The sequence below is a fragment of the Aedes aegypti genome, chromosome 2 (assembly GCF_002204515.2).
Source record: "Aedes aegypti strain LVP_AGWG chromosome 2, AaegL5.0 Primary Assembly, whole genome shotgun sequence".
Taxonomy (NCBI): domain Eukaryota; kingdom Metazoa; phylum Arthropoda; class Insecta; order Diptera; family Culicidae; genus Aedes; species Aedes aegypti.
In genome coordinates, this window is record NC_035108.1 from 293,160,765 (window position 1) to 293,184,429 (window position 23,665).

At 39.1% G+C, this 23,665-nt stretch overlaps 3 protein-coding genes and 1 non-coding gene across 6 annotated transcripts in view; 1 reads left to right on the forward strand and 3 right to left on the reverse strand.

The window, feature by feature from the left end:
- Window positions 1–8,057, forward strand: LOC5564507 (hemK methyltransferase family member 1). Its single transcript, XM_021845386.1, is given in 4 exon segments — window positions 1–19; window positions 130–680; window positions 7,530–7,793; window positions 7,795–8,057. Coding segments are annotated over 3 exon segments (987 nt in total). The 5' UTR covers window positions 1–19; window positions 130–155; the 3' UTR covers window positions 7,993–8,057.
- On the reverse strand, window positions 8,031–20,234 carry LOC5564489 (histone-lysine N-methyltransferase eggless). The gene is made up of 5 exons (XM_021839591.1): window positions 19,581–20,234; window positions 13,868–14,641; window positions 8,688–8,733; window positions 8,466–8,626; window positions 8,031–8,404 (listed from the first exon to the last, which is right to left on the reverse strand). Exons 1-5 carry the CDS (start codon window positions 20,232–20,234, stop codon window positions 8,198–8,200), a joined length of 1,842 nt encoding a protein of 613 aa, XP_021695283.1. The 3' UTR covers window positions 8,031–8,197.
- On the reverse strand, window positions 15,364–15,436 carry Trnas-gga. Its single transcript has one exon. It is a non-coding gene; the product is annotated as a tRNA-Ser (tRNA).
- The window catches only part of LOC5564490 (titin homolog), a 16,682-nt gene continuing 13,153 nt past the window's right edge, over window positions 20,137–23,665 (reverse strand). For all 3 annotated transcript variants that reach the window (XM_021845384.1, XM_021845382.1, XM_021845383.1), the window contains 2 exons: window positions 22,888–23,294; window positions 20,137–20,823 (listed from right to left, as the gene is read on the reverse strand). In XM_021845384.1, the coding sequence (XP_021701076.1) occupies window positions 20,344–20,823; window positions 22,888–23,294 (887 nt within the window). In that variant the 3' untranslated portion in view covers window positions 20,137–20,343. The remainder of the gene's footprint in view (window positions 20,824–22,887; window positions 23,295–23,665) is intronic.

A 23,665-nucleotide genomic window follows, 5' to 3' on the forward strand; every position in this document is an offset into this window, starting at 1 on the left:
TGTGAACAGTAAAAGTTGGGTAATACCGCAATGTTCAGCATAGCTCATCGAAAGTTAACTGTTGAAATAAATCCTACTAAATGTAATAATTAATAGTTAATCAGTAACTGTTCATTATTCTTAATGCAGCTGTGAATGGTATCTACAAAAACCGCATGAAGATGTTCATCACTCGTTCAATACCACGACTGCTGAAAAACAGTGCAAGTGTAAATGCTCTCTCCAGGCAAAACTTCTGTGCCGAAGCATTGAATACTGCGACAGTTCCCACTGTCCGAACCGTTAAGGACAAATGGATATCCCGTTTCCAGACGGAAAACATACCGGAAGCGGATGCGTCCATCACCAACATTCTGGCACACGTACTTAAGGTGCAATGTCTTAGCGATGTAAACGAACGGCACCAGGAAACGAAACTGAGCGAAGACCAGCTGGCCAAAATCGATGAGCTATGCGAGTGCCGGCTTGCCCGGATGCCGATTCAGTATATCATCCATGAGTGGGAATTTCGCGACCTCACGCTAAAAATGGTCCCGCCGGTGTTTATTCCCCGGCCGGAAACCGAGGAATTGATCGAGCTGATATTGCAGCAGATTGACGCCCAGAAGGAGATGAAATTCCTGGAGATTGGCTGCGGCACCGGAGCCATATCGTTGTCCATATTGAAGCATGCGCCGCAGGTGAGTCTATAGGAATATAATGCTTAGGTTGCATGTTGGGTAAACGTTCCTTTAGTGGAGGTAGGTAGCTCCAATAGTATAAGTAGTGGTTTTTGACGTGATTCGCACTAATCAATGACTAGGTATGTGATATACGATTCTAAAATGATTACAAGCAATCAAATAATATTTTTAAAATTTGATCGTAAAGCTGTTCAAACAATTATTTTTATTATTTGTACCTTTAGTGGTACATCAGATTTGTATGGACATCGCTATAAATAAAATATGCTAAAACATACCTCCACCGAAGGATTTTATCAGAAAAAATCAAAATTATTTGCTGTAGCAAAATCGCATAAATGATAAAAGGAGCTGAAATATTTTGACTGATGCGTTGAAATCACATATTGCTGATGTTATCAGCATATTTTATTTGTTTATCGGCATATCGGTCTATTTTGCTCGAAGTAAGAGGGAGCATGGAGAAGAAAGCGATGAATACTAAATGAATATGTACCATAAGGGAACGGCGAGAGAAATTGGATTAGATGTTGAAGAGAGTATACCATTACCATATGTGCATATTATACTTGTTTTTCCTTAGTTGCTCCGACGCTTAAGCTACTTTGAGAATGAAACATTACATGTACTATCGTTCATCGGTTTTCTCTTGTACTTAATACAAGAAATTCAGTTAATGTTCATAATATTCTACATGCTGGAGCACGATGAATACTTTCTACTGAGCCAGTAGAAAACAGAATCGCCTGGCCAAGTAAAAGGCTAAAGAGAAAATCGATCAATTATGTCCTTAGAAATACCTACAACAGTTTTCCCAGGCATTTTAAAGAAATTCCTTCAAAATTTGTTTCTGGAATTTTTCAATGAGTTTCTTCCAGAAAATTTTCCAGTGATACTGCCAAAAAATCCTCAAAAAAAAACTCATTCAGACATTTCTTTTCTAGTTCCTCCAGGGATTCATCCTGAATTGTCCTAGCCATTCCTACAGGAATTCCATGAACGATTCCTTCAGGAATACCTGCAGAGGTCCATTCAAGAATTGTAATGAAGATTATGTCAAGAATTATTCTAGGGATTTTATAGAATTCTATTAATGATTCCTCCAGAATTTTATACATAGATTTTACAGGTATTTCTCTTGAATTCTTCCGAAAATTCCCACTGGAATTATTCCGGCAATTCCATAAAAATACTTTAGTTCCTTCCAGATTTTCCTCCAGAATATTGTGTAGGGATTATTTTTCTTCTTTATGCGTTACATCTCAACCGGGACAAAGCATGCTTCTTCTTCGATGCTTAGTGTTTCTATGATCACATTCGCAGTTATTAACACTCTAGTAAGAGTGGAGCATTTGTCTACATTTTCAAAGCAGTTTTCTTCCGATAAATCAAGAAAACACGAAAAACAAGTCCATTTATGTTAACTGACAAAATAACTATTTTTCTATAATTGCTTTCCATTCAAAAGAAAACTGATTTTTTCGTTGTTTTCAAATGCACGATTAGGTATAAATAAAACCTTCACTGAGGACTTTCTTTGCCAATGGATCATTTTTGCATTTGTATATTGCGTGGCTTGTTTTGGGAAGTCGAGAAAAAAAAATCTTTACGAAAAGATTCTCGGTGCATCTGAATCCACCTTCAGCATGGTCTTGTTGAATAGCTACACGTTTACTGCTCTGGATACATTGGCCCCTAGGGATGCCTACAAGATTTCAAATAATAATGCTAGAATTCCTCCAAGGAAATTCCTTTAAGAATATGCCTCCTGGGATTTCATCTGAAGCTCCTTCTATGATTTCTTTCAGAAATTCCAGTTATTTCCAAATTCAAAACCTCGGTATTTTATCAGGAATACCTCCTGAGTTTCCTGCAGAGATTCCTCAATTTTAAAGGAATCTAAATGTCATTAATTCTCCTTCTTGGGATTTTTTCGGAATTCTATTATTTCTTCTCTCCAAGGATTCGTAAAATAATTCCTACAAGAATTTTTCGAGAGATTCCTTCAAAAAATCTTCCAAAGCTTCTCCTAAGAATTGATCTCTGATTCTTCTAAATCCCAACGGACAATCCAGGAATTTTTCAAGACAGCTGATAAGTGTTACTGGTAAAATACCTGGAGGTTTTCTAGTAGATTCTTAAGGAAGCTCATAGAAGAATGCGTTTAATTTTTTTGGGGATTTATGCATTAGCGTAACTTGAACTCAAATCTAGAGGGGGCTTGACTCTTCTGATCGAAAAAATCCCTTATGTAAGGTGTATACTTAGCATGAGAGTTAAAATTTTCTAGGGGGGGCTTCAAATTTTCTAGGGGGGTCTAAGCCCCCCCCTAGCCCCCCCGTATTTACGCCAATGGATTTATGAAAGTAATTTCAAATAAAATCCAAGGATAAATTTATGGAGGAATTTTTCATTGAATTCACTAAGGAACTAAAAAACTTTATGTAGGCATTGTTGGAGGAAATATTTGTCCACGAGGAATACCGCAAGGCTGGTAGCGAGTCACTTTTTAGTGACTTGGTCACTTTTTTGAAGCCAGTCACTTTAAAGTCTCTTTTTTGAAGCCGTTTCAACTAAAGTCACTTTTTTCATCGAAAAGTCACTTTTTTCAACTATTTTGAGCTAAATTTTCGGGAGAAAATTATGAATCGGTTATTTTTCAATTTAGTCTAAGTTTTAAGTTAGGTCAGCACCAGAACTACTTCATGTCAGTATCAAACTATTGATTCAGTTTTCTTGTGAAAAAAGCCTAGAGTTCCACGTAATTTGTAATAGTATCTAAGTTATTATAAGTATTATATTGTTATAAAACTTAGTGTTCTTTTTGAATATCTCGGGCATTCTCATTTAACCCCTCTACCGTCAGCTTCATTTTTCACCGCTAAAAAAAAATTCAAATCGCGATAACTTTTTTGTTTCTCGATATTTTTGCACCATTTTTTCGCAAGCCCTCAAAAAACTCTTCTAGTTTAAGAATATGTGTCGATATTGATAATTGATCATCTGGATCCGGAGATATTCCGAAATTCCCTGGGGCACCGACGCGTAGCCATAACCCACGTAAATATCTCAGGCTACAAAATTTTTATCGTATTCGGATATTCACTCCACGATATTATATATCAATGCGAGTATGTTGTGAAAAAAATGAAGCAATTTGGTGCAGCCGTCTTTGAGTAATGAGCATTTATGTTTCTGGTACCACGCTGGACAAATGAGGATCTTGTAAACTCTAAAAAACCTCATATCGTAATTTTTAGATTTCTCCAAGAATACTGAACCGATTTGTATGATTTTTTCAGAGAAGCTCTTTATTACCTGGCATTGTATAGTACACCACATTTTATTTTTTTGATAAATTGACCAAAAACAAAATGGCCGCCAAAGACATTTTGTATGGAGAATGTCGGTCCCCCAAGGAATATCGGAATATCTTCAAAACTAGATCACCAATGATTAATATCAACACGGATTTTTAAACAAGAAGAGTTTTTTGAGATGTTGTGAAAAAATGGTGCAAAAATATCGAGAAACAAAAAAGTTATCGCGATTTGAATATTTTTTTAGCGGTAAAAAATGAAGCTGTCGGTAGAGGGGTTAATATGAATTTTTATACCTTGTGGTGGATAATAAGATGTTAATCCTCTATTGTCGAAAACTACGTTTTCAAATATGTATCTCAATTATTCTCTTTATCTTCAAAATTCCCTGTAAAATTTTACAAACTTTATTATTTCATTTAAAGAGAAGTATGCACTTCAACAGAAAAGTAAACACATATCTCGATGTGTGGGAAATTTCTTGCATGAAAAGCTCAAGCCTTTTTTTATCGCAGTACGCAGATGAAAAGAAGTGTCAATACAATTGGAGCTCACTGTAGAAAATTGCTTGACCATTTCTGCCGCAGACATTTCTACTTTTCTTGAGCGAAACAGCATACATACCTTAAGAGTAAAAACTTATCATATTCATTTGGACAGACTTTATTTGCAAATCATACCCTTGAAAATGGTTGGATAGATCTTAGCTAGAGTATACACTATGGTTTTTTTCACGACGGTCTACGTCCCTCGTAAAAAAAACGCGTTATTTTAAACAACGACGTAACATAACGTAGAATCTAATAAAGTTAAATAGAAAGTATTCTTCTGTGAATATCACACTTGACGGAACTTCATCTATACGCTTATATTTTTTCTAGACTGAATCTTAAATTCTTATCGACTTGAAGTCATGGAAAAGTTTTGGGATCTACACAGTTACAATGAATTCAATTTTAGCAGTTTTTGAGATGTCATATTTTTTGGGAATTTGCATGAAAATGAGAAACGACAAAAATTTAGATTTCACAAATGTTCCAAATTGTTATTAAAAATTACAAAACTAAAATACTATGATGATATAAAAAAACACAACATTTTTAGTTTGAAACAATTTTAGGCAATATCTTGAAATTTAGGAAGTACAATAAAAATTTCCAAATATTATACTCAACTAGATCCACTACATGCAGTAGATAATATAGAATATTCCCTATCATATTGTATATTGATCGTAGAACAGTACAATAGAATTGAAATAAAACTGATTACGGTTTGATGTTCAAGTCACTTTTAGTCACTTTTTCGAGAATCGAAAGTCACTTTTTAGTCACTTATTTCTCAAATCTGGTCACTAAAATAACTTTTTTCGGAACCACTTTTTGCTACCAGCCCTGTCGGAATACCGGAAAGAATCTCCGATGAAATCCTTGTAATACATCTATCTGGAATTAGTGAAGGCATTTTTGAGCAATTTCTTCGAGTAATATTGTAAGAATTATTAGAGGAAATTGTGAAAAAATCTCTGGAATAATTTCTAGCGAAATATCTGTAGAAACTAAGGAAGGACACCATTAAGAGATGGATAACTTGGAATGATTTCTGGGGTAGTTTATAAAGGAATCTCTGGAGTTATTCATTGAGTAATCGCAGGGAACGTTCATTGAGAAATCTTTGTAAGTATGCAAGGAGAACTTTAGTAGTAGTTATCTCTGCAGTAATCACTGCAATAAATCCTGGATAAACTTTCGGATTAATCTGTGAAGGCTTCCTTGGAGTAATCCATACAAATACAGAACTGATCGAGGAATTGCTGGATAAATTACCGTGGGTGCTTCTAGGGGAAACCCTTGAACACATTCTAATAATTCAGCTATTCGCCCAGGGATTTTCCAAGAAGTTACCGAGTTTTTTCTAAAAATAATTCCGATTAGTCCACTATTCCTCCAGCAATAATTGGTCGGTTTTCAGACAGATCGGGCTTCAAGGACTCAATCAATTTTGATTTTTTTATGCTATAGATGTTTCATTAAATACCGTAAGGACGCCATTCACCGCTCATTTGACCAAGGTATCTGGAAGGGAGGTAGTTCAATGCGTCAGAATGATGAATTTGCCATTTTGAAAAACCAGGTGACAGCTGGCGAGTTTGTTTTGGTTTGAAGATGCTAGCTTAAGACGTACCTCTAGACATTTTTCACGGCCCCATCTCTTTTCGTCCGTCTTTTTAATTCAACTTGTCATGGAAGAAATTTAGCATCCTATAGTAGCTTCTCCTCACTTTAATGAATAAAACACATGCATTTTACATACTCTAAAATACACGAAGAAGGTATAGGCGTTACTCAGCAATGCGGGAGAAATTTTTCACATTACCGGTAGGATTTTTTTTCTGTGGCAAACAATTCCTAACAATCCCCTTAGAAACGATACATGCATACATACTCGCCAGCTAGCCAGCTTGCCAGCTGGTTCCAGCTCCCCTGTAACTAACCTCACCTCGCACCCACTGACTACTTAGATTGCTGAACCTCCCTTCAAGAAATCTTGCATTTAACAGGATTTCAACATATAAAATTCTGTCAAAAATCGGATGTTCGATATTTTCACAACTTTTTGCGCTAAGACGCAAGATAAAACATATGTCTTTGCAGGAAAAAGGTTCAAATGTAATCCGGGGACGGACCTGGTGTAGTGGTTAGAACACTCGCCTCTCACGCCGAGGACCTGGGATCGAATCCCATCCCCGACATAGTCACTTATGACGTAAAAAGTTATAGTGACGACTTCCTTCGGAAGGGAAGTAAAGCCGTTGGTCCCGAGATGAACTAGCCCAGGGCTAAAAATCTCGTTAATAAAGTCAAACCAACCAACCAGGTTCAAATGTATAACGGTACCAAATAACATGTATGTCAATGATACAGATTTAGGGCTCCATTCACCGCTCATCCTAAGTATGAGGCCAGCACTAGTTGAAATAAATTTACCTTCTTCAGCTGGTTGTTATCTTTGTCTACGACAACATGTTAAACCAAGGCAGCTAAGAAGCATTTTTCGATCTGCCATAATAAAATCATTGTTTAACTCACATTTACTGCCTTAAACAGTCTAAATTTTTTTTATAGATAGTATAAAATATGAAATCAGATGAATTTCATTCTTATACAATCCATTTTGATATACTAATACATGCTGATAACTTTTATTGCGAAAATTTAAGATTATTCAAAATTATTCAGTGAGTAATTAATACAAACATTTTCTTATTCCGAACGCCTAAAATACGTGCTTTTCAAATAATCAAACGCTTGGTCCAGTCTGTGTAAACCCTGATCTATTCAAGACAGGTTTTAATCCTTAAAGGATCCCTGGTGATAACCTTGGAGGATTCATGCTTGAAAAGCTTAAGGAAAAACCCCTGTAAGATTGTTGTTCTAAGATAGGATTTCTTTCGTTTCTACTAAAAGAACTTAAAACTTTCATCTAACTGCTCCTGATCCATTAATTATTTGTTCTACAATTTCAGGCATCGGCGGTCGCCTTGGACCAAAGCACATTGGCCTGCGAATTAACGATGGAAAATGCCAAAAACCATGGCTTGGTCGATAATCTGCGCATTTTCAGACACAAACTAGTCGACAAACTTCCTACCGAGCTGGAGAGCCACAAGTTCGACATGATTGTCAGCAATCCGCCGTACGTTCCCTCCAGGCAATTGCTCGCGTTGGAGCCAGAAATTAAAGTCTACGAAGATTTACGAGCGCTCGACGGCGGCCCGGACGGATTGACCGGTGGTGAAAGCAATACTAGACATAGCCGGAAAGCATTTAGAGCCATCAGGCGTACTCTGGCTGGAGGTGGACAGTTCACATCCTCCTCTCATCGAGAAGTACTTGGAAGAGGCTGTTCCTGAGTTAGGTTTGAAATTTATGTCGTCCTACAAGGACATGTTTCGCAAGGAGCGTTTCGTAGAAATAATGAAAGTTTAAAATGCTTAAACCCAATTGAAAAAATAAACGCTTCAATGTTGACGTTTCACAGTTAGCTCATTATAGAGTGATCTTCTTTATTTTATACAATCATATTGTTAGACGGTTCACGATCAAACGACTATCGGATTACACTATCGTAACATGAAAGAACACAGACACTACAAACTACTAGTACAACTACTGACCTTGATTGATTCCCTCGCTACAGCAAACGCTGGCGACAGTTCTCCGCTCCACACTGGCAGTAGAGAACTTTTCCAGGCACCGAACCCACGTCGTAGTTGTAGTTCCAAGTTAATTCCGACCCGGCTCGCACATTACACAGCGCGAAGAATGCTACCCAGGGGAAGCGGAGATCATGGGTGTCGACAAACACATTTTGTACGAAAAGGTTCGGATTACAGGAATGCTGGAAGGAAAAGTATACATTACTCGGAATGCTCATAGAAACAATGGGTTGAGATTTTTACGTTGAAGTATCGGCCAAGGTTTCCGGATTTCTTGGCATCCATGATGTAAATTTGTTCATGTTTCCCGAAATATTTTCTAACCGATCGGTACTTTATGGCAGGGCTAGGAGCATCCCCCTTAGTCATGTCCGAGTTCGGAATCAAGTTCACCATCTCTCGTTCTGAAAAACCGAAAATATAATTAAAGCTTGCTGCATTTACGCAAATTGTGGTGATGCTTACCATCATCTGATCCATTTTTATTATCCTCTTTTTTCTTTGACGATTTCTGTAATGATACCATATGTTAGCCTATTGTCTGTTCTAAAACAAGTTACGTTTTCTGTGGCTTGGGGTCTTCAAATTCAAATCGGTATAACTTCGCAATATTCAAAAGGATTTTCTATTTCTTTGCTGTTTTGGAAATAAATTTTAATTTTTTTTTTTGCAATTTGATGCGTAATTTTGCCGCAAGGTGATTGATCATGTTTGTAAGGCCTGTACTCGAAAAAAAGCACCAGACAAAAGTGTTTGCCAAAAATTTATTTTAGGTCGGATTTTCTAGAAGCTTTCAGGGAATAAACTAATGCATATACCGTGAAGGCCCCATACTCTGCGCACTTAAGGCTTTTCAAATTTCAAACAGCTATAATTAATTGAGAACAGAACACAATACTCTGAAATTTTAGGAGAAAATACTTATTGATCTAATGTATAAGGGAAAAATATAAAAGCATCACTTAGTAATGATTTTTATCGCAAATTTATAATTTTTTTTTTCTCTTGGATGTCCGAGTTTCTAACTCTGCGCACTCATTTTTGCAATTCTCCTTATTCTGCGCATTTAGGTTCCTAACTCTGCACACTCGATAAATTCTTTATAACATTTGATGTATTTTACTAAAAGCATTACTAGCATTTAAACTCTGAATTAATCTTCATTTTCTTGCTTTATACGGCTTTACGTCCCCAGTAGAGCGTGGAATGTCTCTAACATAGAAATTTACTAGGTGAAGTGAATTTTATCTATAATTCAATCCAACTCTCAAAATAATCGAAATCATCATATGATTTCCAAAACATGTAATAAACTTAGTTTTCTAAAATCTAAACCAACATACAAAAAGGGTACAAACTACGTCTTTTTTGCGTTCACCCTTGGCGTGTAAAGGAAAATTAGCTTTGACTGCTTATGTATTTTCACTAGAAAATATGAAAACCAAATTTACTTTGGTTCAATTCGGGTCCGGGTTTGGTATTAAATAACTTTCCCAGATTCGGGTCGGATCCGGGTTTGAAGAAAATAAATAAGAACCTGGTTCTGGTTTGTTATACGTGAAACTCGAACATTTCTACTTAACATGAAGAGTAGTTTAAGCGAAAGGGTATATTCATTCTTAATGTATTGTTCATCACTCAATCGAGAAGTATCGCCGCCCTGTATGCGTGACGTAATTAATGAACGATTCCTATTGCAGATCAATAACAGTATGTACTTTATTGGCGTTTCAATAAAGCAAAGGCGTTTAAAATCTCAATGTTCCATTACTCGATATTGATTCATGAAACTATACAAAAAATCAAAATTATTTTATTGCATGGTTAGGGAGCATTCAAAAGCTACGTCCATCGATGAGGGGATGAGGAGGATAGAAAAAATGTGATAATGCATGCATTAGGTACTGTAAAAATCGCGACAGGGGATTGAGGGGACGGAGTGTAGGAATCCTTAAAATATGATGGACGTCATTTTTTAATCTTCCTTTACTATGATGGTCCCCTCAAACAATTTCCCAAAGCATTTCTATTCCATATCTCGATGGTGTCGACAAGTCGATGGGTCCCTTCAATATCGACCTCTGGAGGGTTGATTGTATGTTGAAAATAACGTTTTATAACTGCTGCGCATAGTAAGGAACATAGTTGAAAAATGGTTCCTTACTATGCGCACTTAAGAAGAATAAGGAATTGAAGAGAAAATAAGTTGCATTTTACCAGTGATGATTGCTCGATAAATAAACTAGTGCCTACGTACTAAAAATCTGAATTATATTCTTTTTAATTTGCTTCAAATGACTTAAGTAATGAGGTACTCTCTTAGCATTTTTGCTAACGGGCAGTCAATTTGGACGTTTGTCAATATTTTTAAAGCTATTTTATTTTTTATTAAAGTAATAAACGTGAATTTGCCAAGAAAATTCTTCGCGTGCTTTTTTATTACTATTGTAGCAATATATCAAAAAACAAATTTTAAACAAAAATTAAGTATTTTACCAGATTTTGGTGTATTTTGGTAAAAGTGCGCAGAGTTAGGGGCCCTCACGGTAGATTATGTTTCGGCATAATTACTTTATTCAATGTCCTTTCCTTCGCTGAAAACCCGCACCTTTCCCATAAGACCCATTACGTTTTGTGCAATGGTGGAGCCAACTTTTTGGTCACTTTCATCCATGCTTCCTTCAATTCTAGCTCGTTTTTAAACACCTTGGACGATTTTCGAACTTTGGCCTCCATTATAGCCCAAAATCTTTCCACAGGACGAATTTCTGGTGAATTCGGGGGGTTGGCGGTTTTTGGTACAAAAACAACGTTATTGTCTCTGTACCAATCCAACGTCGATCGCGCGTAATGGCATGGCCAAAATAATGTCTCGCCTCCGTGAGACCGCAGGAAGAGCAACAGACACTTCTGGAGGCACTCGGTGCGGTAAATTTCGCTGTTGATGGTACCCGTTGTAATGTACGGTTTACTCAGTTTACCGCATTGGCATAAGCAAGTATTTTTTTTGGCGAATGTGTCCTTATGTTTTCCTTATGTCTCCCGGAACATCAAACCGTGATTTGGCAACGTAGAACTCCAGCCCCGGTATTTGCGTTGCGTTTGCCTTAATGTAGGTTCCTTGCGCGGGATTTGGCCGCCGTGTTTTGTTGATCACGCCGGTTCAGTGCCTTCCGGACCTTGAATACACGAAGCCCAGCTTGTTTCATGATTTGCTGAACGAACCAGGCGGAACACTTGGCCTTCAGAGCCGCGTCGCGAAACGAAAGTTTCGGATTACGCTTGAAATAATCCAACACCTTCCGGGCCTTCACAGCGTCAGCTGTCTTCGATTTTCTTCCACTTCCAGCCCACCATCGCTTGCATCAAAATCTCAAGCGTGAGATTTGCGAAGCATATCTCTAATGAGATTGCTCTCATGGGAGAGCGTATTGATTGAGATTTTGAGTGTGAGTCTATCAACACTGATTCCCAGTTGTCTTCCGATCCATCTTATGCTCGCAGTCGGATTTTCCAATGAAGGCGCGTCAAATTCTCTTCTAGTTTTGATGCCATTTCAACCGATTGTTATCTGTATCCTGTTTCCTTTCATGTTAAATCATTTTAGGATTGATTCACTTCATTTTTTTTCTAGTGATAAATGTCCGATTCACTTTTTATTGAAGTTTCAGGATTTCGTGGTGATTCAGTTCTGATTGACTTTATATTCGAGGAATTCGGGACTGATTCACTTCATCTTTAAATGATGCATGTTTGATTCACTCAATTTCAAGTAATTCATATCTGATTTATTCCATATTCAAGTGTTTCAAGTTTGATTCCATTCAGTTTCTAGTGATCTGTCCCGAATTCCTTGAATAAGAAGCAAATTATTCTTATTTCAGGAATTCACGACAGATTTTCTTAATTTTGAATTGATTTACGTTTTATTTACATAATTCTCATGTAGGTCATATGTTCAAGTGACTCAGATCTGATGCTGTTGGTTTTAAAATGTTTCATGTTTTATTTTCTTCAAAATTCGCTTTATATTCATGTGTTTCAGGCCTGTTATACTTCATATTCAAGTGATTAAGATCAGATTCACATTGTATTTTAGTGATTTATGTCTAATTTACTCTATATTCAAGTGATTAAGGTCTGATTCCCTTTATACAGGCCTGAATTACTTCATAGTCAAGTTATTCAGGTCTAAAGAACAACATATTCAAGTAGTTTAGGTCTGATTAAACTCGAATTGAAGTCATTCAGTTCTGTTTAATTGCTTTTTTCAGCAATTCATGTCTAATTCACTCCATGCCCAAGCCGTTCAGAAATGATTCACTAAACTAGTGATTAGTGGATGATTCTCTTTACATTCAGGTGCATTCACTGCATTTTCAAATGATTCATGTCTGATTCACATCTTATATGGATCAGAAGATAGAAAAGCTTGAAATGATCGTTGTTATATGCTCACTAGCGCCAGCTAGCGGCAAAATTTGGAAACAATTTGTTTAGCTTCAGGATGCCTTGACCTCCTGAAAAACTTAAAACTTTAAGACTTTCTTATGTAGATCACAAGATAGAAGTAGTTTAGAATGCTCAAAATTTCATGCTTAAAAGCGCCACCTACGACCAAATTTAGAACCAAACTGTTTGCCTTTCGAATGTCCTTAATTTTTGTGAACAACTTTGCCGAAGACTCGAATTTTCTATCTCATGTGGATCACAAGACAGAGCTTGCTTCAAATGCTTAATTTTAACGTGCTCACTAGCGCCGTCTAGCGGTAATTCGACCCTTTGCTTCTGGTTGCCCTTGACCTTCTGAACAAGCTTGCTGAAGACCCGAGCAAAGCCCCACATCTAAAATAAAGCAAATCGAAAACACATCCCGTTTTTAGCATTAAGTTGATATGATAACTTGATATCTATTTATTATGATTATGTTCGATATCATACTTTGTTTTCCTTTTGCTATCATTTTTTTTGAATGTTGATGTTGATTTTAAACAGTCATTAAGGCCATTGTATAAAGTTTGGTACTGTAATATGAGCAGCGCTCTGCCTGTTGCAAATGTTTACTGAAGAATGTATGATTCTAGGGAGCCGAATCTTATTTTTGACACTTTTGTTCACTTCGGCAATGGGGTTTTTTTAAAAGCTACAGAGCTCATATTTAGCCACGATATGCGTCGTATTAAATCGCTTCTTACTGCAATGTTTCAGAAAATTCGGCCCAGAAAAACTTTCTACGCCAAAGTAAATCATGGAAGTGCCCAAGTGATAAGGTAATTTTGCTGAGACATCAACGTCCAGAATTTCATCAACCCTTCTTTGAATTTTGTTATAATTTATTTGAAAAAAATAAACTAACTTTTTTCAAAAATGGCTGAAAAATCAAAAATACGTTCAACTTTTCGCGAGCTTATCGCGATTATTTGAATATGACCTTAAGGCACAGACAACGTACTATTACTCTAGAAAATTGTTTTTCATGATGTTTGAAATAAAATACACATGCAAAACAAACAATCAAAAACTAGCGGAAACAAAAAACTACAAATCGTTCCATAAAGTTTGTGCTTTCCAAAGTGCTCTGGGGTCGAACACAAACAAAGGGTTAATAGGGTTAATACTTAAATGGTCAACAAATGCTACTATACCTTCTCAGATTTCGATTCCGATTTCTGCGCGGACGACCTGCTGTCTCTCCTGACCTGTGACCTTGTTTTGACAGCCGCATCCGTCGGGTTGGTGCTAGCTGTAAAATCATCGTCCGACGCGCCACTGTCCTGCTTGGCATCGTAATCCGGCTCGTCGCTGTCCGCTTCACTATCCGACTCGACTACATCCGTTTCGTATCCCTCCTTCAGCTGTTCCACCGTTTCGATATAATCCAGATCAGCGAAGTACTCATCGCCGGCCTTATTTTCGTTCATCTCGCAAATCGTGTTACCCGCTTCCTCTGTGAGCAGATGCCCCGAGTAGATACAGATGAAACTACCCTTAGCAACGTCGTTCAGACAGCGAATACCCCAACCACGATTGCTAGTTTTGAACACCTGAAGCTTCGTCATCAACGGATGCTGCACAACCCGGTTCAAGCAGTTCATCTTGCACTTACACCGGGAATTACATTCGTAGATGCCGGTCACCACGGGTTCCTGCAGTCGCTTGTAAACGTATCCGATGTTGTCGATCGATGTGTTGGGATTGCCGAACTTGGCTCCAGCAATCGTCAACTGCCAGCACTGGCATCGACTCTTATCCATGCAATCGTCCTCGCAGTCACATCCACACAGGAAATCGGAATCCAAGTTCAAGTTAACACCCTCCGTGGGGATACGCTCGGTTGAATAGATGCACGGCGGTGGTTTTGTGTCGTCGAAGTAGTTAACGCAAGGGACAGCCATGAACTCCTTTCCATCCGAAAGATCCTGAAAAAATGATACATTGAAGATTAGTACAACATCAACCTTCCTACACTGTTAAGGTCAATGTGTTTCAAAACGCCATAGCTTTTGATTGTTACTGAAATTTGATGATTCGAAATCATTTGTGAAAATTGGAATTCTACGTTTAAGAAATCTAGGACAATTCTGAAGGGGTGAAAAGTGTCCCACGAAACATACCGCATTTCACTCAAACCGTAACATGTCTCGCATTTCTTCTTCTTCTCTTTGGCATTATGTCCCCACTGGGACAAAACCTGCTTCTCAGCCGAGTGTTCTTATGAGCACTTTCACAATTATTAACTGAGAGCTTTCTTTGCATATTGATCATTTTTGCATGTGTAAATCATGTGGCAGAAATTAAGATTCCATAAGAATTAGATAAAATGTCTAGCCCGAAAAGATCTTCCATCTGGGATTCAAACACGGCTATCTGGGCCCCGAAAAAAAAGGATTTTATTATTTTTAATAAACAATGTAGATTCAACAATTATTTCCTTTAACGTTGCTTACAGCAGATTTTGTAAAACAACAACAATATTTTATGTAAAAACAACTAATATTTACTTGTTTTTAATTATGAATCGTGGTTTACGGCTAACCAGCCGAGTGGAAGTTTAACAACTACTGAAAGCTAAACATTACATATATTTTGCAATTGGATTAAATGGACAAATTGATGTGAAGTTTTGCGAAAAAGTTACACGTCTTCTCAGTGAGAATCGAACTCACGACTCCCTGATCTCCAGTTAGGGCGCGTTACCACTACGCCATGAGAGGACCCATGAACGCAGAAGTTAACCTGACTTCGATTTCAGCTCAATAATCACGTGGTCCTCTTTCGCAAAGTGCACCTCTTTCGGAAGAATTAGATACCCATCCAAACACAACGCTTTCTCATTTTTCATTTTCATTTTGCAGCGTTTGGTGGGGCAATGAGAGCGCAAGTCAGTCCAAAGCCGGGGTAAGGGATAGGTAATGGCCGTAATAGTCTATGCGGACCACTTGAACACCATCGGAAAGGATAAGAAGGGTTGGGGTAGGGTATAGGGAATGGAGAAGACTTGACACAGTAATGCGATTAATGCTGCAAAATGTAAATGTGCTGAAAGCAATTTAATCCTAGTAGTTTTAAGTATACCATCATTGGGGCTCGCTATTGCCTGTTGATGGATTCAAGTAAATAAATAAATAAAATAAATAAATAAATTTGAGTTTTGAAGTTTGATTTGACTTATTAAAATTCCAAATAGATCGGCCATTGTACAAGTAAGAAAGAATATGCTGATCGCTTTCTAGAAATTTTATAAACAACAAAATAACAACAATATGAGAGTGATGCTAAGGGCTGCTGATGGCACAATGCGACGCTTTAGGAGATTTTGATACTGAATGAACATTACTATACAGAGCGCAATTTAATCGATGGTGATAACTTTACAAACTTTATCTGTTTTTACACTGATTGACGATGCTGATTTACATAAAAATATTTTAAAAATAATTGATATTATTAGTTCATTTGTTTGTGTGATCTAAGTGTTAATAATGGAAAAATTTTACATACCCTTGATAATAATACTTCCCTGATCAGAAATATTATATTTTGAGCGCCCTTTTCGAAGCTATTCTATCCAGGTATCCATGTACTGCTTTCAATCCTGAAATTATTCTTATTGTGCATGCTCATGCATTATATTAGTGATGATCATAATCATGCAACAGATAAGAAGGAGAGAAAAGAGAATATAGGAACAGTGATTAGTAATGAGTTAATTATGTAGTTTTGTTAGAATTATAAACAATTAAACAGCAGTAATGAATAACTTATAAAATTACTTTGCAGCATAGCTGAGCCTTTCGGAACGTAAGACCGATGTATAAAAATAATTTGTTTCGAAATTGTCCGCGTGGTCTTCTAGTGCCCCTATTAGATCAGAATCAGTCATAGACATACATATCGAATGCTCGCCATGACCCTATGACCAACATTTGTATATGTATAGACTTAGCTGATGTGGCTTTTCTAATAGGTAGTTCTTTCACTCATTGATTGTCTTCAAAACCTTGTCAAGTATAGAAAATTGATTTTATTTCATTTATTACTACATTAAAGCTACATTGTACTTATTAAGTATTAGGTATTATTTTATGTTTTTATCACTATTGATATTATCAAGGCCAGAATTCCCAGTGAGTGAAGAATTTTATAGTACTAGAACACCATAGAAGATCGCTTAACATTACCTAATCATGGAACGGCTTTTTGCTCTATTATTTTAGGTAGATGCTATTGATCTCCCTTTGCTCCTATCCGCAACCCGGTGCACGCGCCCTGTTGGTTTTCGAAAACCTCGTAGAAGATTACAAACCGTCAATGGCATTCCCAATTACTACCCCACATTGCACATTCAAGGGTCTGATTGTGCTCCTAACCCACCCTCAGTCTGTAATCTTCTCGCCAGTTTGAAATTATATTTTCCCGAAGTGAAAGTAATTTTGATGAGTGATAGCGTAGTGCAGCCCAACTGCATAGTACAGTAGTTTAACCAGAATCTTTAGGTCAGAAGATAAAATCTAAATTTTGTAATAAAAAGGTTGCCATTGCTTTGAAATTTACCCAACATCTAATCAAAACTACTAACAACAGCGATCAATTATCAAAATTCATCGCTCCCTGGAAAATATAATCCCAAGCCCAGGGAGATACCCATCCAAACACAACGCTTTCTATATATATATCCAATGCCTAGCCCGAGAGCGCATTGTTTTCTGTTGTGTGGGCTTCCAATGGGTCGCGACGTTTTCAAACGACCGGTTACGGAACATGAGTCCGTTGCTCGATAAATACTTGTTTTTAATTATGAATCGTGGTTTACGGCTAACCAGCCGAGTGGAAGTTTAACAACTACCGACTCATGTTCCGCCTATGTTCAAGCCTATTAGAGATAAGGTTGGTCCACAGACAAACAGACGTAACACTTAGAACAAATCCCGATCAAAATCATAGCCACGATGACATGTACGCCCAATGCTAAAATCGGTGTGTTTGGCCGATGGACCAACAGATGGCGGTAGTGTGTAAACGTCAAACGCGAACAAAAACGATGCGAGCGCTGCGGGTGGTGGATTGGCCACCTACCATATATTTGAATCGGCCGTTAAAAAGGTGGTCGATGGACATCGGTGAGAGTGTGACGTCTGTTTGTCTGTGGTTGGTCTTTATTCCAGCCAAATTTAATGCAAAACCATCTAGGTCCTATTGAAACGCTTCGTAAAGGCTACCGAAAAATCCACGTAGCTCTTACGTATAGCGCTGGTGGAATGGACGAAGTTCGAAAGTTCATGCATTCATTCTGGGCTACCTATGATTAACGTAAGAGCTACGTGAAAAGTGCGATGGAAAAAAACCAGGTGATCAATCCGCCACCCGTAGCGCTGGCATTTTTTTTTGTTCGTGTTCGGCACACTATCGCCATCTGATGGGCCATTGGTCAAACACAGTGATTTTAGCATTGGGCGTTAAAAAATATGAACTTCTAAGGGATTATTCAAATATTACATGAGACAAAATTTGCCAATTTTAGACCCCCTCCCTCCCCCACGTAACAGCTTTTGTATGAGAAATTTAAAATTTTTGTGTGGACCGTAACACTACGGAAGGCCTCCTCCCTCCCCCTGTTGCGTTACGTAATATTTGAACTATCCCTAATATTTTGAACAATATTTATAATTCGTCTCTCTTATGTTCTCACTTCACTGTTATACCATTCACTGAAAATTCTGCTCAGGATTGCTAGAATCCCTTCCAGGAATTACATTAGACTTTTCTTGCGTTTTCAATTCATAGTTGCTATTCCTTGATTGACCGGATTAATCAAAATTTCACTGGAAACAGAGGTAGCTTGGATAGGGTAGGTAGCATATTATCTTCAATGTACTATTTCGAGGACTCCAAACTTTGTAATGTCAATAACGGCACCAGCCACATCCTAAGGTGAATGGGGAAGGGAAGGAATGTTAGTGTGACGTCTATTGCTACTAGAGACCGAGATCATCTCTGCATCTCCATGGTTTTCACAGGGAGGAGTTTTATTTGTGAGAAGGTTCAAGAGCTGCATGATCAGGATCCACCTTGGTAAGTGATACGATTCATGTTGTCACAATTTAAAAAAATATCTATCAGTGCGTTATTACATTTTTCAACAACTGCGACAAAATAAAACGTGCATCCCATTTTTTTATAAAACAGGAATAAGGTCATATGCCGACACTTATGGTGACGAACCATCCATAGTTTGGTTAACGATTTAATAAATGTAACTTTGCTCCAATACAAATTTGTGTTATCACAAACATAACAATAACCAACTATGCCACAGAACGAATAAAGATTCTGCAGCGCCGTCGGCCAACCTGAAACCAAAGTTCGTCACGACCCTAGTTCTCTTTCAGAACTCTGTATCTGCTTCGGTCCTCTGCGATGTCCGATTCAATTCTCCTAAGCGTGCCTACAAACAACAGTGAGAGATTTTATTTTTAGCGTCGCACTGTTGCGCTGTATCCACCAGGAGAGTTGAATTGGGCATCTCAGAGAGCTAAAGGAGATTTGGCAAAGTAGTCTTTATAAAACGAGTTGAGCCTAATTGAGATAGAGTGCTACATCAACCAATGTCTATTACAGTACCAGATAAAACATGGGACATACTACAATACTCCTAAATAAATGAAAAAAATGTGGAGGATTCGAGTTACAGAACACAAAATCAGTACAAATGCGATTCAAGTGACCATCGAGGTAGCCACCAATTTTTACTATGGTTCTCTAAATCGAAATCGAGATATGGGATATCGAGTAAGGGAGAGTTGACTGCATAACTTTTTTAAATATCTTAGATATGGTAACATTTTTCAAAACACTTACCGGATTATGATAGATGTGGTTCTCGATCACATACTCCGCCAAGCAGTGAATCATCGGATCGAAGTCAAAGTTCTCCACGTTCAGGGTAGCTTTCGTCATCCGAAGGTACATGTGCAGCTCGTACATGTTCCTTACTCTGCGTCCACAAGGAGCCCGATACACGACAAAGACCTTCTTGTACCGCATCTTACACAGTTGCCTTTCCCAACCGGAGAGCAACGGTTTCGCCATCGGGCTGTACGATTTGAGATTGTGCGTGATTTTGAACAAACAGTTCGGATTACAATCGTGGGGTTTGTATTTCAGCGGCGGCAAATGCTTCTTGGCAGTGTAGTAAACGATCTTGCCCTTTGGACGATCATCTTCGCAGTAGATGGTGGAGCTGTTCATGAACACGGCGGACGGTTGCGAAGCCGGAGTCGCACGATGGAAGGTGCTCTTCTTTGCCACCGAACGATTAGCTGCTGAATCAGCTTGACTCATTTGGAGATTCTTCAGAGCTTGCAGAGCCTGTTCTTGAGGAGTGCTGGCCTTCTTGGGCTCTAGTTGTTTAGCCTGTTCTGATTCATCATCGTCATCATCCAGTGTGATGTATTCGATTGAAGGCTCGTTTCTCTTCTGGAACTTGGAGAATTTGTTGCTTGCCTTGCTCATGCTAAGAGCCTTCTCCTGGTAGAGGGGGCCCAGACGAGTTGAACCACGGTAGATCCACTCGTATCGATTGTCATCCGGGAAGTGAAGCTGCACCAGACTGGCATCAATGTCAATTACCTTGGCGTAGATCCATTTGCCCTTCCATTCGGTGATTATACGTTGACCGACCTTCACCTGCACCATGGGTCTCTGCGAGCGGTAGTTCATCAGATAGTTTCTTGATGAACTCCTGCGAATGCGGGTGGATGTCCAACCAGACTTCTTTCGATTCCTCGCACACCACGCGCACATCTCCGTGGGTAACATACTGGGCATAGCCGTCATCGAAGAAGATCAGATACCGATTGCGATTGTATTTGCCGAACGATTCCGCAATAATTCCCGGGTAAAACGAGTTGCTCTTGGCTTGTTGAGATTTGTTCAAAGTCGGTTGTGTGGTCCCTGCGTCAAACCGGGCGATGACACGGGTGCCCAGAGGAAGTTTCACGTTGAACGAATGTCGATAGGCAAGGTACTTGGCGGGAACCACTTTGATCGGGGCGTTGCCAACCCCTTGATTGTAGAGGAAGTTGACTTTGTAGAGCGATTTCTGCAATATATGTTATGTTAAGACATCGAATACTGCGGATAGTATAGAATTATCGCTGAAAACCAGGTTGCCATCGGCAAATACCGTTAGAATTCCCTTTTTTTTTGGTCGCTGTTCGGTAGAATATGCTAAAACTAGAGATGTTAGCGGGACCCTATCCACGAAGCTGTGACAACAACGGCGAAGTGATTGGCTTTGGTCAATGACGAACACGAAACGACTGGTTCGATGAAGAGTGCCAGAGAGTGTCAGGAGATGTGAAGAATGCCGCCAGAAGCCGTATGCTTGTGGCCGGTACCCTACAGAACAGAGAGCGCTACAGAGTAGCGAGAGCCGAAGAAAACGAATCCACCGCAGAAAGAAAATGTAACACGAAAAATTGTGGTAGCTGAAGCTTAAGTATGAACAAGAACTATATGCGAAGATTTTATGCAACGGTGCATGGCGCGCGGCACAATCCGTACCAGTGCTAAGTGATCGAGAAGGGAAATTTGCTGACCGATAAAATGGCGGTGGGAGGAGTATTTTGAGCAGTTGTTGAACGGTGAAAATTGAAATGTTGCGAGAAAAAGGATGAACATTGATAATGACGATTAAGCTGTGGACCCACCGACCATAGAAGATGTTAAAAAGGCTAACAACGAGCTGAAGAACTGTAAGGCTGCTGCTAAGGATGAGCACGGAAGTGAGTAGTTTTATCAATCGATCCACTGAGTACTTCTGAAGGTATGGGAAATGCCCATCGGCTGGTTGAATGGCCTTCCTATCAACAAAAAAAGGCACATGCTGGTGTGTCAATTACCGAGGAATTACCCTGCTAAATTTGGCGTATAAAATACTGTCGCGCATCCCGTTTAACAGACTGAGATCGCGCGAGAAGTCCTTCGTCAGCGAATACCAAGCAGGTGTTACCTTAGATAAATTCCGGGAGTACAACTTGCAGACTCACAGACAGCCTATTTATTGATTTAAAGATGGACGTACGATTCATTGAAAAGAAATGAGCTGTGGCAGATGATGTCTGAACACGGTTTCCGGCGAAACTAATTAGGCTGATACGTGCTAAGATGAATGGTATGAAATCAAATGTTCGGTTTTCAGACGTAGTGTCAACCTCGTTTGTGACGTTTGATGGATTGGAGCAGGAAATATCACTTTCGAGTTTACTGTTCATCATTGCACTCGAGGGTGCTATTAGGAGATCTGCCGTGCAGAGAAACGGCACTATCATCACACGGTCACATATGCTCCTTGGCTTTGCGGACGATATCGATTATTGGAATCGATCGCAGGTCAGTGGAGGAGACCTTCGTGCCTCTGAAGAGGGAGACAGCGGGGATACGCCTGATCATTAACTTCACCAAAACGAAGTGCATGGGTGCAGGTAGATATAGAGGTAGGCGCTGAGGTAGCGTTTGATGTGGATGTTTTTAAAGTTGTTGGAGAATTTATTTACCTTGAAACTTTTGTGACATGTAACAACGACGTTTCCCGCAGCGAAAAGATGTGTTGTGATTCTTCAACTAACAAACGGAAACATAATTCGCCCTGTATAAACCAGAAGAGGTGGCTCTCTACAGGCACCGGAAAGCCTTCGGTGTTTTCGAGCGTAAAATGCTGCGGACAATACTCGGTGGGAAACTAGAAATTGGTATGTGCCTCAGACGCATGAATCATGAGTTATATCAAGTGTATAAAGATGCGAATATTATTAGGCGTGTAAAATACGGCAAACTTCAGTGGGCTGGTCACTTAGTGTGAATATCGGTAGAAAGGATTGCGAAAAAAATATTCAGCAGGGAGGTAGAGGTATACGAATCCGTGAAAGGCCACGAATAAGGTGGCTGTACGCAGTGGTACAGGACCTGGCGACCCTAAACGTTCGGGACAACTGAAGAAGTATTAGGTATGGAAAATAGGCTACGATGAGACAGGTAGGTGTCGAAAATTGACCAAAAAATGCTACGTCATTTATGGACGCTGCCCAACATAAAATTGGAATTCTAACGATATGTGCCGATGGCGGCCTGGTTCTAACGCAAATTACGCAGATAATAAACCTACATCAGCGACTGTAACTGCTTCCACGACCTGACATTCGGCCCAATTGCTGAGGAGCTTGTGTTTGACGGCAAAATAGAACTGGCCCACGCTGACCGCAGGACGCGTGAACTCTTCCTTCGGTGGGGAAACGGCCGAAGCTTGAGTTCCCAGCGTAACCTGCGAGGCCTGTTTCTGCTGAATTTGTTGCTGCTGCTGAACTGTTTGGACAAATGGTCTTTGGGGCGAATACTGACGATTGGCCTGAATCGGTTGCTGAATAATTGATTGACGGTTGGCATCCACTTCGAAGATATTGATCGGTGGTAGGTCCTGATATCTGGGCCGTGATTTGCTGTACAGTTTCAGATGAATTCGATCCACCTTACGTTGCAGTTCGTTTAGCTCGTTGTTGATTTCGTCGGAGAGTTCTGAAAGAAGGAACAGATTATATTGTCATAAATAACATCCAAGAAAATTAACTTAACCTGATCAAAGGATTTTTTTAGAATAATTATTTATTTATTTGGTTTTACATCAATTAACTTAATAAAATCTCGCCAATTTCCATCACTCGATTCATGGCCGACTTTCGTCCCAAGCTCTCCAGGTCCTGGTCAATCTACCTAGCTCGCTGCGCCCCTACGCCTTCTCGTTCCGGACACCATCGTTTACAGGGCTGTTGTTGCAACATGCCCTGCACAGCATATCCCCTTCTAGCTCTAGTCACCTTCGGGATACTGGGTTCGCCGTAGAGTTGGGCGAGCTCGTGGTTCATTTTACTCCGCCACACGCCGTTCTC